General features: G+C 44.6%; 1 protein-coding gene across 1 annotated transcript in view; it reads left to right on the forward strand.

The window, feature by feature from the left end:
* dlgap3 (discs, large homolog-associated protein 3) overlaps positions 1-16543 on the forward strand; it is a gene marked incomplete at both ends in the record, with an annotated part of 40535 nt that overhangs the window by 12286 nt on the left and 11706 nt on the right. Inside the window, 2 exons of the mRNA XM_084080386.1 lie at positions 6962-8250; positions 16042-16074. Of these exons, the coding sequence (XP_083936512.1) occupies positions 6962-8250; positions 16042-16074 (1322 nt within the window). The remainder of the gene's footprint in view (positions 1-6961; positions 8251-16041; positions 16075-16543) is intronic.

Here is a 16543-nt window from a genome sequence, read left to right on the forward strand (position 1 = left end):
GTGTCTCAAAATACTTGAGAGGAAGGGAGAACAGCAGGTGATACACAGAGAGAGAGACACAGAGAGAGAGTGTGCGTGCGTGCGTGCGTGCGATCTGATAGCAACCATACACACACTGGGAGTGGGGAGTTTCAAACAATAATGATTTCAAACTTTTTTCTTATCAGTGCAAGATGAATGGGTTCTATTTCAGCATGCTAACTTTCCAGTAAGAGAGACTGTAGTCTCTAATAGCTTGGAATACTCAACGATGATGCCATTGGTAGGCAGGTTTCGGAACTGTCCATAGACCACCAATGAGACGCAGAGTGAGTAGACGGAAATTATGCCATTTTATAATGAACATTAGTGTGAGGATTAATTATATGAAGATACGGTTGAAAATGGATGAAGTGCTCATTTAAGCGTTGCAGCTTTAAACATAGTGTAGGTGTCTGAATAGAGGAGAGTGTTCCAACTTCCATCACGTGTATGAAGGCTTCATGACAAACTCTTCCAACATAGTTGTATTCTGTAATTCCCTTTGATCTCTTGAGTTGAGTTTATTGAGTTTATTAGGATTCCCATTAGCAGATGCAAAACATCAACTAATCTTACTGAGTGGGCTCCACACATAACATAAAAAACATGTCAACAGATAAGACACTTCTGTTTGCCTTTCTACTAATATCCACAGCTCTCTGTCCCTTTCTTTCTCTTTTCCCAAGGTAAAAGCACAAGCAAGCAGCACTCTGCTAAGCACTGTTGATATTTTCCTACTCATTAAGTAGTTGGAAACCCTCTTAGGCTTTTTTTCAGCAGTTAAAAGGTTTAGTACAGTTTCATGCTCAATATTTGCATTCATGGAGATTGCTTTAGCAACATTTGCTGTGATTCTATTGATGTGAGTTGGTAAAGGAGGAGGGTGAGGAAAAACAGGAATATTAGAGGACAAGACATAAAGAAAATGACTTATTTCATGTGTATATTATGTATGTATGTATGTATGTATGTATGTATGTATGTATGTATGTATGTATGTATGTATGTATGTATGTATGTATGTATGTATGTATGTATGTATGTATGTATGTATGTATGTATGTATGTATGTATGTATGTATGTATGTATGTATGTATGTATGTATGTATGTATGTATGTATATTTCAATATGTGAAAACTGGTGAATTATGCATTTAAAAACATGCATTCTCACATTATGTACTAATTTTAGCCACTTGAAATATATATTCAACCACAGGCTCTTAGTCTGAAACATTCATATCTTTCACAGACAACATTCACATCAAAGGTGGGAGAATTTGAAGTGTCAAACTAGCCGAATATCCTTATATTCGCCTATAGTTTGCCGTCAAATAGAACAGGGTATTTATGTACGCTGTTCTCCTTTTTTAAAGTGCTTATGTATGTGCAATGGAAGACGGAATTAGTTTCTGCAGACAAACCTCGGGACAAAATCCCAATATGTGCAGACTATTTCATTGAAAATCTGACTCAGAATCTTCTCAGAAGATAAATAATAATGTTTTAATAAGTGAAAACACAAACATACATGTAATTACTCAAGTTTGAACAGAACATTGTGTTTTGGTTTATGCTCTTTGTTGACGCTCAAAAATTGAGCCGAGGATTGAAAGACGCGTCAACAGGTTTTGACGCCTCTGCATTTCTTGAGGTGAGCGTCTTTTTATATGACGGGGCCTTTAAGAGTCTCCAAAATATCAAAGTTTTGGGCAATGTCTTTTTGTATAGATTTTAAAGCATACAGTAAGAGTTTATATATTTATGTTTGCTGTATGGGCATGGGTTGTGGGAAAGAAGCAGATATGGGTGAGAGATGAGGAAAGAGAGCAAAGAGCAAAGGAGAAAGGAAAGGGGAGGAAAAGGAGAAAAAGAAAGCAAGGGCAAGGAAGGGGGGAGGGGACAGGGAAGGGGAAGGAAGGGCGAGGAAGGGAAGGCCCTCAAGGCACTCTTCAATTTCTTCCCTTATGATGAGATTGTATTTCCCTGGTGCTGTGGCCGCCATCATCCATTCTACCTCTCTCTGTCTCTCCCTTTTCCGTGCCCCCCACCCCTCTCTGTTCAAACCTCTCATTCTCTCTCTGCCCTTCCCAAGAAAACCTCAGCTGTCAGGCACTTTTAGCAGCACCACTTTTCACAGTGTGTGTGTGTGTGTGTGTGTGTGTGTGTGTGTGTGTGTGTGTGTGTGTGTGTGTGTGTGTGTGTGTGTGTGTGTGTGTGTGTGTGTGTGTGTGTGTGTGTGTGTGTGTGTGTGTGTGTGTGTGTGTGTGTGTGTGTGTGTGTGTGTGTGTGTGGCAGCATACATATGTGCAAATGTACCTGTTTGCGCTAACACATCACTCTGAATAACCCCCCCCCCCCCCTCTTTCCTCCATAGTCCCCATCCAAAATAGATAAACCCCTTCACCACTCTGCAGGCCCGTTGCATTTTTTAAAACCTGCGTAATATCAGCCTTCCGCCTTTCCATTTTCACTCACATCTGCCAGTGGCGTACACAGAGCTACAGCACGGCACCGCCCTGCTCGTATTTCTGCAGGTTGTCTTTCGCGGCTTATCCTTGAAACGTACCATCTTTCCCATCAACCCCGATTCTCTCTGGATCGTGATGAGTTTTGCTACGCCAGTCACCCTGCAGCGATGGGAGGGTGTATGGTATGTGTGTATGGTATAAGACAGCGCACAAGAAAAAGAGAGCACAATATATCATTCATGGCTGGAAAAAGCTAGTGGAGCGAATGAACATGCCCCTGCCAGACTTTTTGTCTTGTCTGCTGTCTTTCCATGCGTGTTTGTCCGTCTTATAGTAAGTACAGTCAAATAGTATGCAAATCCCTGTATTTTCATTTTCATGTATTACATTTCTCTATTGTTCAGCCCATGTTCCATAGCTCCAGCATTTAATAGTGTCTTTCTAGCCCATTGTACTCGCACATATGGAAGGCTCACAGACGAATGGCAACTGCTGCCATTGTTTGACTTCTGCCCATTAAGGTTCTGTGCAAGCCGGTTAACCTGCTGGTATTCTTAAATGAGTCAACATATCTGCCCCCTGCCACACAGCGAGCGGGTTCCATTGTGCCCACGGAGGCTCAATATAGCTGACGCTCTCGCACACAATACCCAGCGTCTGACAATGCAGCACCCGATTTCTAATGTAAGCCGAATGGGACAGTCTGCTATTGTCTCTCGCTAATGTCTAGTGGTGAATAGGCCCTATTTAAACTCGTTAGCAATTTTAGACAAGCAGTCTGTATCTTTGACACAGTCACTCTAAACTTTAGTTGTGCCGGCACCAACCGTGACCTTTCACCTGGCCTTGGAGGCCCTTTTGGCGTGTGACTCATGGGACAGGTGGGATCGGGCAGAACCAGCGTGGGATCAGGCAGAATCAGCTGTTGGGAAAGTGGGTCAGAGGAGCTGGCATGGCTGCATGAATATTTAAAGAGCAACAGCTCCGGATCAAAGCTTGTGTAAACATCAATTTGACTACGAGCTGTATGCAGCAAAATCTAGAGTGTTTATTTAACCCTGTGAGCGTAGAAATGGACCTGCCATAGTCCACTTCTACTTCTACTTCTTCTCGAGTTAAATACCGTAAACACTTTCACTCTGTAGCCGATGCCGATGGAATGTCGTAGTTAAGCTCCACACCACCTCCCCATAGACAACTGCCTGTATGTCTGTGCATGGCTGCTTTAGGGTAAGAGAGAGAGAGAGAGAGAGAGAGAGGAGAGAAAAAGAGCGAGAGCTAATGGACAGGATGAATAAAACAAAAGAATTGAATGGCAATAGTGAGGCACAGTGCAGAAAGGGATACATTTGAATAAATTCAGGTACTGAAAAATGGAATAAATAGTATGCATGAACAGTCACAGGGTCGTGTTTGGAGCATGTTTTTGGCCTCCGGAAGAGAGTGAGTCACACAATAGTGCCACAATAATAACCACCTCCATTATCCATCCAGGCAAGGGAACAGTGGAGGAGGGGGTTTGGTGCACCAATAACCCTTTACAAATGGATGACGAGAGGTGGGGGTCAAAGAAGTACAGAATGTGTGAGAATATTGCTGCTTTTTCATAAATGAATGCCCTATTTTATCTTCTTATGACAGCGTTGTACAAAAGTAGGGAACATAACTGATCTACAAGCTCACAATCGCATCGCAATGCAACGCAATGTGTGCTTGTAAATCGGCTATTTTCACCTACAATGACATGCCCAGGTTGCAGTGTCTTGCTTTTATAAACATTTAACCAAATAAAAAGTTAGTACAAGAGCTTGTCACTAAATAATAACTACATTGGATCTATTAGAACACACTTTCTTTTGTTTCCGACAGTGACAATATCAATATTACTGACAGGCAGTGAGACCTAGAGATTCAACATGCTGGAGGCAACTGGGAGGAGAATATGAAGGAACTGCTTTTAATGCTCTTATAGGAGGTAATAATAACCTACCTGACAGTTACGGAGAGGAGAGGAGGGATGGAGAGACATGACGGGAAGACTGAGTTAAGTAGGTCAAGTGCAGAGACTCAGGAGAAGAGGAGATGTGCATAGAAAGAGGCATGGAGAGAGGGAGTGACTGAGAGCAAAAGAAAAGAAATATGATGTGTTGTAGCTTTTTCTCTTTCTAACCTTTTGTACAGTACTTGTCTGTTCACTTGAGGCTGTGTGTGTGTGTGTGTGTGTGTGTGTGTGTGTGTGTGTGTGTGTGTGTGTGTGTGTGTGTGTGTGTGTGTGTGTGTGTGTGTGTGTGTGTGTGTGTGTGTGTGTGTGTGTGTGTGTGTGCGCGTGCGTGTGTCTTTGGGTGTTTGAGTGGCACTGTGACTGACAGCTGCTAACGATCAGTCAGCTCCAGAGACAAAAGCATCATAATAAACGGAACATGGTAATGTAGCCCTTTAGGCCGAGTAGCTACTTACTTTTATGTTTATTCACAGACAAGGACACATTCACACACGGCTGCTTAACACAGTGGTTCTCAACCTGTGGGTTGGGACCCCCCAGATCACAATTTAAGGACTTTTAAGACCGTTTAATACCTCAAAAAAGAAAAGAAAAGAAAAGAAAAAGACCGTTACTGCATCAAAAGTAATCAACAAATCTTACTATAAAAACGTTTAAATTCTTTTCTTTTTTAAATACCCGATCTACAAGCTCATAATGGATCGCAACGTGAGGCGTTGTGAGCTTGTAGATCTGCTATTCTCACTATTTATCTGTGGAACCGAGTCAAACTAAATGTTATGCCTCAACTCCTACAATTCCAAGTGCTTGTCAGGGTGGAGGGTCCCCAACTCAAATATGATTCTTTTTGAGGTCATGGCCTGAAAAGCTTGAGAACCACTGTCTTAACACACGCACGCATGTGCATGTGCATGCACACGCACGCACGTGCATGCACACGCACACCCCCACTTACTTGCTTGCTTAATGTTGTCCATCGTGTCCAATTATGACAATCCTGTCAAAAGTCTTTAGTTTTAGTTCAGTTTCGTTTATGGTCAGTTAAGTTTTTATTAGTTTCAGTTTACATTTTTACTTAAAAATAATAATCATTCAATTTTCATTTGAATTATTATTATAGATTATTATAGGGGTACATGTCAGGGGCAAGTGGCTATGTAAGTACACAATATCATTTCAGTTAATTTTCTAAAGTCTGGTTTACGTTTGAATTTTTTTCACACCTAGTTTCAGTTTTTAGTTTAGTTTTAGTTAACCACACACATACGGTACATCGTTATTCAGAAACGGGCACTCTACCCATGTGCCAAGGCTAGGATGCTCATTTCAGGAGCCTTGTCGTCACAGCTACATCCAATTACATGGCTAGATGTGTGTGCACCATGGGTGGTGGGCTGCCATTCAGCCAATCAAGGAGAACAGACCACGCTCTGTTAGATAATTATCACAGCAGCTGTCACTTTTCTTTCATCTCTGGGTGAATGCCAAGGCCCCACATGAGGACTGCTCCAAAACCAGCTAACCAAACAACATCCATACTGTATTCATGATACTGTTCCTAAACAGCTTGCTTTAGTTGAATGCTCATAATGTAATGTAGCACATGCAATGAGACCGATGCCAGCGGAGGCACGGGTAATCGATACATTCTGAGTTTTACTCTAATGTAAATTGTCAGCGTAGAAGCAGATGAAAAAATACTTCTGAGCGAGATCTGTCGTAAGTGATGATGAGTGAGAAAAGTGAAGGTTAATAAAAACTGATAACTGAACAGAGAGAGAGAGAGAGAGAGAGAGAGAGAGAGAGAGAGAGAGAGAGAGAGAGAGAGAGAGAGAGAGAGAGAGAGAGAGAGAGAGAGAGAGAGAGAGAGAGAGAGAGAGAGAGAGAGAGAGAGAGAGAGAGAGAGAGAGAGAGAGAGAGAGAGAGAGAGAGAGAGAGAGAGAGAGAGAGAGAGAGAGAGAGAGAGAGAGAGAGAGAGAGAGAGAGAGAGAGAGAGAGACGGTTGTTGCTGTTCTATCTGCCCAGATGGATCACAGGTTTTGAGATAAATGGGAAGATGAGAGCCGTCTCTGTTGCAGGATAAATGCACACAGCCTAATGTAACTCTTGAGTGTGTACGATTGGACCAGGAGGGGTCTGTTTTTACACTCGGAGTTGGATTTTACTGTGTGCATACCATTTGTGTTTGAGGGTATAAAATGTAAAAAGAAAAGAAAAGAAAGTAAATCCAATAAATATGTTAATCAGATGGGTGAAAAAAGTATTGCGCTTGCTTTCAATTTCATTGTTGCCACTTGACAACACAGCAGCTACATTTTATTAGATCAATCTATTGCTTTTCTTCTTTCTTTCACAGATGTATTGAATTTTGCAATGTCATTCATTCCTTTCATGTTGTCCCTCAGATCACACCACACATACACTGCAAGTTATTCTAACTTTCTTTTTTGTGTGTGTACCCCACAGGTGAGTACGGCGTAGCCCTGTCACGCCAACAGCGCCCCCTTTCGGCCCGGACGGCCCATCACGCCCCGGCGCCCGTGAAAGGATACCATGTCAGCCGCAGTCTGTCCCAGCACTCGTCTGGCGGTGGCGGAGGGGGCCCCTGCCACTGCATGCCCGAGGACTGCGATCCCGCCTCGGGTCGAGAATATTACCAGGGTCACAACGACGGGGGTCACTACTACCCCCCCGGGGGTCCCGCTGACGCTCTGGCCTTGGAGAGACACCACTCGCACTCGCACGGCCATTCTGGAGGGGGCACGTTCCCTCGCTCCCACCCCAGCCAGCATCCGCCTCTGCAGTCGTACGACTCGTGCGAGGAGTGCCTGTCCTCGGGCCAGGGGGGCAAGATGCACCAGCACCGCATCCCCCCCAACCTGATGGACCAGTTTGAGAAGCAGGCGCCGCCCTTCCATCCGGACGGCTTCCACACACTGCAGTACCAGCGCACGGCCAGCGGGGGCACCGAGCAGCGCAGCGAGAGCCCGTCGCGCATCCGACACCTGGTCCACTCGGTGCAGCGACTCTTCGCCAAGTCCCACTCCCTGGAGGCCCCGTCGAAACGGGAGTACAACGGCACGAGAGGCGGGGACTACCGCGGCGAGAGAGGAGGAGGAGGCGGCCACAGGAGCGGAGGGGAGGACGGAGGGGGACACCACTCGGGGCACCAGTCTCGCTCGGCTCGCAGGAACAAATCACGCGAGCGCAGCAAGAGCGGCGACTCGAGGCACGAATCGGGCAGACGCCACCGGAGCCGCACGGCCGGCTGGTGGAGCTCGGACGACAACCTGGACAGTGACAGCAGCTTCCTGGTGGGCGGGAGGCGTGGGTACCCTAGCGGACATGAGAGTCTGGACGCCGCCATACAGGAGCTCACCATGAAGAAGCCCAAGGAGAGAGGCGGCGTGCCGGGGCCCGGGGACTGTCTGGCCTGCACCAGCATGGCCCTGGCAGGAACCGAGGGGGGAGGACATCAGGGACACCAGGGGGGAGGACATCAGGGACACCAGGGACATCAGGGACACCAGCAGGGACACCAGCAGGGACACCAGCAGGGACACCACGGACACTCCCTGAAGAGAAGCACGTGGTCGGCCATGACGGTGAGCCAGGCGAGGGAGGTGTACCCTTCCGGCAGAGGAGGAGGAGGTGGAGGAGGTGGAGGAGGTGGAGGAGGAGGTGGAGGAGGCTACGACAAGGCCCTGGTGCCTCTGGACAATAAAATGAAGGAGAGGACCTTCCATTACCTGCAGGTGAGTGTACTTCCTGTGGGTGGGTGGGTGGGCGGGCGGGCGGGCGGGCGGGCGGGTGTGGGTGCGTGCGTGGGTGGGTGGATGCACCTGTGTGTGTGTGTGTGTGTGTGTGTGTGTGTGTGTGTGTGTGTGTTGAGCCACAGAGTACATTCTAGGCCGGGAGGATTCTTCATATATATTATGATTACTGTGCGATGGAGGTCGTAGAGTGTTTTGCTCAGTGCATGCTGTGCTGCTGCAATAACAAAATAAGTACAAAAGATGCACAGTAAGCGAGGATGAGAGCGCATATGATTCACTGCAAATTAGTGTTGCACAGTAATCGGGTACTGAAAAAATACTGCGGTTCTTGTTTTTGTATAGTTAAAAAAATGTGCTGCATTTCTATGAAGCGAATGACTGTGATCAGAGTAATAGGGATATGTATGTATCTCCTTCACAGTGTCTCCGGCTCTTGATTGATTGAATACTTTGTTAGTCAGAAATGTAAACAGCACGTGGTACCGTCAGACATTAACCCTGGGGACTTGTGTCCATTGTGGTCCTATGCATTCAATTCATCACCATGGCATAAAGAAATTTACACAATAATACACGTCATCAACAAATACAAAACACTGTATGGTATGTACAAACGAGAAAAAGGAAAAACGGCGGCAGTGAATGACACCTCCTAGGTCTGATAGATGTTTTTTTGGGCCAATTTTGAAAGAAATCAGTGATACACATCCTTTAATGGATGGTGTCAGGGCATTCCACATGTTGGTGGCAGAGTAGTAGAATGGGAATATTCCCATGTTTGTTCTAAATTTGGGTGGTACCAGATCATGGTCGCTCCCTCTAGTGTTGTGGCTGTGGGTGTCACTCACGTTGGAGAAGTAGTTAGTTAGTAGTTAGGTATTGAGGGCACTGTCCCTTTGACTATCTTAAATACCAATCCCATTGTTATTTGCTTAACCCTGTCTGAGACATCCCAAACTAGCAAAGTGTGTTGGAATTAGGTGGGTCTTGGCCTGCGTGCATTATGCCCTCGCGGTGAAGCGGGATAACGTATAGATTGGGAGAAACATTTTAAATGGAAAAAAGAAACAAAGTAAAGAAATAGGGATCTGTCTCTTAAAGAACAGCAGCACTAACATCCATAATGTTGCACTAGTGCAACAAAGTCTGAACTACAATAAAGATGTCGACTCATCTAGTGTCCAACCCAATCCACCATCTACTTCAAATACCTTTGTTAGCAGTAGGTGTCATATCTGACACCAGGCTGTAAAGCTGGCAGCATACTCCAAACGCAGTCAAACTTTTTCGGCTTGCTGAAGCAAACAAAGTTCTCTGAGGACGAAAGTGTTTTAAACTCACTGCGGCTCCACTCTGAATTCTGAACGTTAGACCGTTACAGTGCTGTAATGGTGATTTCTAGCACAGATCTTTGCTGCTTGTTTATATCAACCTCTGACGTGCTTTGACATAATTTGCCCTCAGAGATTTCATCATTTCTGGTGCCAGACACGGTGTGTGCCATGTCTCCTCTCCATTAATTAATTGCTGTGTAGCTGTGTTTCCAGTCGCTCAGAGAGGGATTATTGAGGTTTATTATATAACCGCCTCAGACAACTTTTCTTCAAAACTGTTGAGATTGAGGTAATGACTGCCTTTCCATGAGACAACCTACACCTCAGTATCAGGGTCAGTATCATTGTCAGTGTCATGTTAGTATCATGGTCGTATCGTGGTCACTATCGTAGTCAGTTCCGTGGTCAGTATCGTGGTCAGTTCCGTGGTCAGTATCATGTTAGTATCATTTTCTTTTTTTTAGAAAGGTATCGTGTATCAAAATGCATGACGAGGTAATTTGTATTGAAACACAGGTATTGAGGGATTGTGAAAACATGGCGCCTTATCGGTTTCATCTGAACACAGCACACCTGTTAGATACTAAGTGTGAGGCAAAAGTGTGAGGACACCTGGAGATTATTAAACATCTCTTTCAACAGTCTTTATCTCTCCCTCTCTCTCTTTGTCTCTCTCTCACTTCATCTTCACCTTCGCCCTTGCTCTCATTTTGTATACATGAATTCTCTAAAGTGGAAAGCTAACGGCTGTTTCGGTGTACTTGCACAGGAAGATGAGAAGCAGCGCACAAACACGGGTTGACTCATGAACACACTCACAAAACACGCGGTCACCTGGACATAATGTGACGCATGCAAAACACGCATATGGAATATTATAGATCCAATTCACACATACACATGCATGCACACGTGCACACAGACACTCACACACAGACACACACAGGCTCCTGCTAATACACACAGATACACTGACACAGGCAGACACACACACACACACACACACACACACACACACCACACACACACACACACACACACACACACACACACACACACACACACACACACACACACACACACACACACACACACACACACACACACACACACACACAGTGATGTACTCATGGCTCCAAGCTGTGCTGTCATTGAACTGGCATGTGGGCTGTTTCTCTGGAAACAGCAGGCAGCCACAGGAGACCCTCGTGTTTTCTCCAGCACTCATCAGTTCAACACAGCTGAGCTTTACTGATAGGTACAGTAGGAGAGAGAGAGGAGAGAGAGAGAGAGAGAGAGAGAGAGAGAGAGAGAGAGAGAGAGAGAGAGAGAGAGAGAGAGAGAGAGAGAGAGAGAGAGAGAGAGAGAGAGAGAGAGAGAGAGAGAGAGAGAGAGAGAGAGAGAGAGAGAGAGAGAGAGAGAGAGAGAGAGAGAGAGAGAGGCGACGGGGGAGGGGGAGAGAGAAGGAGAGAACAGGGAGAGAAAAAAAGTTAGGTTTAGAGAGAGGGGGCAGGGGACACAGAAAGAGGATGAGGGTAATAAGGGAGGATCCGAAATGTTTCATCTCACACTGATACTTGTGAGGACATTATTTCATCTCACACTGGTACTTGTGGGGACATTATTTCATCTCACACTGGTACTTGTGGGGACATTATTTCATCTCACACTGGTACTTGTGGGGACATTATTTCATCTCACACTGGTACTTGTGGGGACATTATTTCATCTCACACTGGCACGCACGCACGCACGCACGCACGCACGCACGCACGCACGCACGCACGCACGCACGCACGCACGCACGCACGCACGCACGCACGCACTCACTCACTCACACACCACAGCCCAAAGCCACACTGCTACACCAACTGAAGCAGAGCAACTTTGCTTGGAGGCAAATCTTCCACCTGCACGCACAGAACACGTTTTAGTGGTAACATTGTAAATTGGGTTAGAGCCAGCAAGAACCACGCCATGATGAATCTTCATCACACATGTACTGATGGTAAGATATGACGCCAGACCTAGACGAGACATGTCTCTGTTTCTAAAACAGAAGTCTGTTTAAAGGGATTCTGTCTCATGGTTTCAACCAAACCGTGCAGTAGACGGATTCAGGCCACACATAAATATGGAAGTGAAGACATTGAGTTTGAGTGAAATCACAGGTCTGGATTAGTGTGGTCAAAGGTGTGAGTATTTTCCCCCTCTTGAGTCAACACAATCAGAGTGCGGGCACAAAACTCAACACTCTCCACTTCTCCACTCTCTAAGCCTCTCCCACTCCTTTCCTTTCCTTTCGTCTCCTCTTCTCTTCTCTCCTCTCCTCTTCTCTCCTTCTGTACTCTCTTTCGCTCTGTTAAGGAACGATAAAAAAGAGAATAGGTATAGTGAGTGTGAAGTACAGTAAAGGAAGGAAGAAAGAGAGAGATAGAGGGGAAAAGAGTGAGATATAAAGGCATAGCCTACAGTTAGCAAAGAAATAAGGCTTGGGGGTAGATATGAGATAAAGGATATGGCTGCAGAGAGAGGAGAGACAACGAAGAAAACAGACACAGAGATAAGATAGAGGAAGGCCATGGGGAGACAAGGCTGAGTCATCTCTTTTAAGTTATGACCTTTAAAAATGCAGTCAGCTGGACAACACCCCTGCAGCCGTGCGTGTGCGTGCGCGTGTGCGTGCGCGTGCGTGCGTCAGAGATGGGAAAAGTACTGACATTCTGTACTCGAGTAGAAGTACAATTACTTGTGTAAAAAACTACTTTGGTAAAAGTAAAAGTACTCATTCAAATAATTACTCGAGTAAAAGTAAAAAAGTACAGGCTCTGAAATGTACTTTATGAGTAAAAGTAAAAGTATTTTTACCGGATATTTCTGTGCAAAGCCAATTGTACCCCAAGCCTATTAAACTTAAAAGATCCCCACCAAACACGTCTTAAAACTGGCCCAGGATTGGTTTCCAAACTGTGATGTGACGAATCATACAAGTAGTCGACCCAACTTTTGAAATCAATAAGTGGTTCTCAACCTTTTTACACTGAGTACCACCTGAGAAAATATTTGCTTCTCCAAGTAGGCTACCACCATTATGACTGATGTTAAAATACAGCGTAGTCCTACCCCATCCTATTCAGCTAAATTGTCGAATGTTTATGCATGTTCTAATCATATAGACTTTACTTTAGACCAGGGGTCTTCAACAGGGGGTCCGGGACCCCTAGGGTCTAGGGTCTACAACAAGCTCACAACGCCTCCCGCTGCAAGGCGTAGTGAGCTTGTAGATCGGCTATTTTCGGCAAAGAGGTTTGGTGTAGGAGGGAAAAGGAGCAAATCAAGTACTAATAAGTAGACTATTGAAGGTTTTAAGTGGTTAAATGTCTGAAATTAATAAAAAAAATCACACCCAGTGTGAAGTGGGCGGTGTGTGGTCATCACAACATGACTCACTTTAAAAAAAGGATAAAAGGCCTTTTTTAAAGTCCATACTGCTATTCATAGGGCTGCACATGTGTCATGTGTTTCGCTAGCCAATCACAGTCCTGAATTTGCAAAGTCAGCCAATCACATTACAGTTAGTGGTGATGACACTAGCTGTAATGTGATTGGCTGACTTTGCAAAAGTATCGATTTGCATTAACAATGGAAGGGTTAGGGGGTATACAAATGTTTTGGTCGGTGTCCAAAACTCACTTATAGGGGGCGGCTACACCGCCCCAAAAATCACACCCAGTGTGAAGTGGGCGGTGTGTGGTCATCACAACATGACTCACTTTAAAAAAAGGAGTAATGACTTTTTTTAAAGTCCATACTGCTATTCATAGGGCTGCAGATGTGTCATGTGTTTCGCTAGCCAATCACAGTCCTGAATTTGCAAAGTCAGCCAATCACATTACAGTTAGTGGTGATGACACTAGCTGTAATGTGATTGGCTGACTTTGCAAAAGTATCGATTTGCATTAACAATGGAAGGGTTAGGGGGTATACAAATTTTTTGGTCGGTGTCCAAAACTCAAAAAACATTAATTTACACAACACTGATGACAGCCTAAGCAATCTATGACATCTATGAAAATGTTTAATCTGGAACACAATTTTATACAATATGTAGTGGGGGTCCCTGCTTCATCTCTCTCAGCTAATTGGGGTCCCTGCTTCATCTCTCTCAGCTAAGGGGTCCCTGCTTCATCTCTCTCTCAGCTAGGGGGGTCCCTGCTTCATCTCTTTCTCAGCTAAGGGGTCCCTGCTTCATCTATCTCTCTCTCAGCTAGGGGGGTCCTCACTCCCTCCTTCATCTCTCTCTCAGCTAAGGGTCCTTGGCCTGAAAAACGTTGAAGACCCCTGCTTTAGACAATTCCCCCCCATATGTTTTTTTTTTTACAGTTTGAACAAAATAGCCAACACGCACACACACACACACACACACACACACACACACACACACACACAGCTAACAAGCTATGGCTTTGCAAAGCCAGATATGACCGAAAAGTTGTGCACCTGAAGACCATGTAGACTTTTTTTTAAAACCAAAGCTACAGTTGTGCGGACCTTTGGCTTTACACACACAGAGTAGAACTACTTTTAGCCAGCATCATGATATAATTAATAACCACTCACCTAATGCTTCGGAGGTTCAAAAAGAACGCACTTCCAACGTGTTTAAGTCACAGGAGCATGGTTTCATATTGTTAATATGACGTTTGGCCCAAATCTGCGTTTATAATCCACGTGAGTTCATGTTTACATTTTTCCCCCGGAGTTTTACAGATCAGCGTCATGGTGGCAGCAAAATAACACACTTCCTCTAAAAACGATTTCAAAATAAGAGCATCTGGTAATATGATTAGTTAACACTAGCTTTATTTTTTATTCTAGTTACAGGAAGTAGACATTTGCAGTAGGCCTATGTTACACACCGGTGTGTGTGACTCACTCTGGTGACGTTCTACCCTGCGAGCGTCGCGACTGCATGGATGAGCGCTTCTTTTAATTTGATCTGCCGCGCAACATTAATAATATTTATTTACTTCCCATCTCTGGCGTGCGTGCATGCGTGCGCGCGCGTGTGTGTGTGTAGATGTGTGGGAGATTGGACTTCACAGCCTTTTGGTGAGGCGCGCTGCACGGCTAGAACGTTCTTTAAGTTAAAGGATCACACTGCTGTCAATACATGTCATTGACACTTCGTCCATTATATTATACATAAACAAACCATTTTCCAATTAATCTCGTTATTTTTTAGATTTCACATTTGTTCATAGCTTCTGCAAAGTCATGTTAGTCAATGTTAGCAAACTTGGCTGATTAATTGAGTCAATGTTGGCTCATTTCGTTCATAAATCAGTATTTCCTTCAGGGACTAATGTGTTTGGCAAAACTTTTCAATGAAATGCATTAAAATGCAACAATAACATAACTTAGACAAATAATAACCGTGCAGTGATATTTAGTCTCTGTGTAATTATCTAATAGATCAAAAATGTCACAAGCTTATTTTCATACCGTAATGAAATGAATGGGATCCAATATCTTCGAAAACAAATGTCAAGTATGAGTGGTAATTAATGACCTACACCTGCCAGACCACCAGTATGGTCCTTTAGGCTCATACATACTCTGCCTGCACTGGTCTGAAATTGTTGTCATTATAGGCTCAATTAAGCCTAAATGTCAAAATTTAGAGAGGACAAGATCTGACAGAAGAACTGCACACACGCACACACACACACACACACACACACACACACACACACACACACACACACACACACACACACACACACACACACACACACACACACACACACACACACACGCATACACATCATACGCACACACACACATAATAGAAGTGGTCCTTAAGTATAATAGGCTTCAAAGTAGAAGGTAACTAGATGATTTGGTTGCTCTAAACTAAAGCCTGGACTCAAAGTGTCTGTCTGTCTGTCTGTCTGTCTGTCTGTCTGTCTGTCTGTCTGTCTGTCTGTCTGTCTGTCTGTCTGACTGATATTTTCCTTTGGCATCATTCCATCACTCCTTCTACTTTTCAGCCATCTGTTCTGTGTTATGTTGTGTTGAATTCAACCATTTGCTTCGGTCTGTTACTCTCTTTCAAGCCATGTTTTCTGTTTGTGTGTGTTCCTGTCTGGCAACTTTGCTTATCTATCTGGCTCAATCGATTGCTCTCTCTCTCTGCATATTTATACCTGTGTTTTGTGCTTGGCGGCGCATTTAATCTTCTGTTTGCCTTGTTTATTAGTTTGTCTATCTGCCTTCCTGTCTACCTGTCTGTTGCATCTGTCTTTGCTGTGTTTTGTTGCTCAAAGACTCATTCCAAGTCTTTCAATGTCTGCCAACGTATGTTTTTGTCTCTCTCTCTGGTTTGCTGCTGGCTTCATGCTGCTTACACTCTATTTCTCCTTGTCTGTGTTAGTGTTTCTCTAGCTGTCAGAGTTTCTCTCTTTCTGTAAGTCCCTTTGTCTCTTTCTCTCACACCATCTCACAAGAGCATGTATTTGCATTTTGTGTGCAGGTGCGTGTGTGTGTGTGTGTGTGTGTGTGTGTGTGTGTGTGTGTGTGTGTGTGTGTGTGTGTGTGTGTGTGTGTGTGTGTGTGTGTGTGTGTGTGTGTGTGTGTGTGTGTGTGTGTGTGTGTGTGTGTGTGTGTGTGTGTGCGTGCGTGCGTGCGTGTTCACCGTTCACGTAAGCCTGCATGTGTGGATGTCCTGTCTACCTCTGTCTGCATTCTGTCTGGGTGCTGGTCGGTGGAACTGTATGTATTTATATTTGTGAACATTCTATTTGAGCAGTGAAATATATTTCATTAAAAAGTGAAAAATATTTCCATTTCAAGAGATCAACAATATCAGCAGCTTGAATAGTGGATGAGACTAGCCACAATGCAGTGAAAACATTTTTTTTTATATCTCACTTATG

Source organism: Gymnoscopelus microlampas (assembly GCF_963454915.1).
Source record: "Gymnoscopelus microlampas genome assembly, chromosome: 15".
NCBI classification, from domain to species: domain Eukaryota; kingdom Metazoa; phylum Chordata; class Actinopteri; order Myctophiformes; family Myctophidae; genus Gymnoscopelus; species Gymnoscopelus microlampas.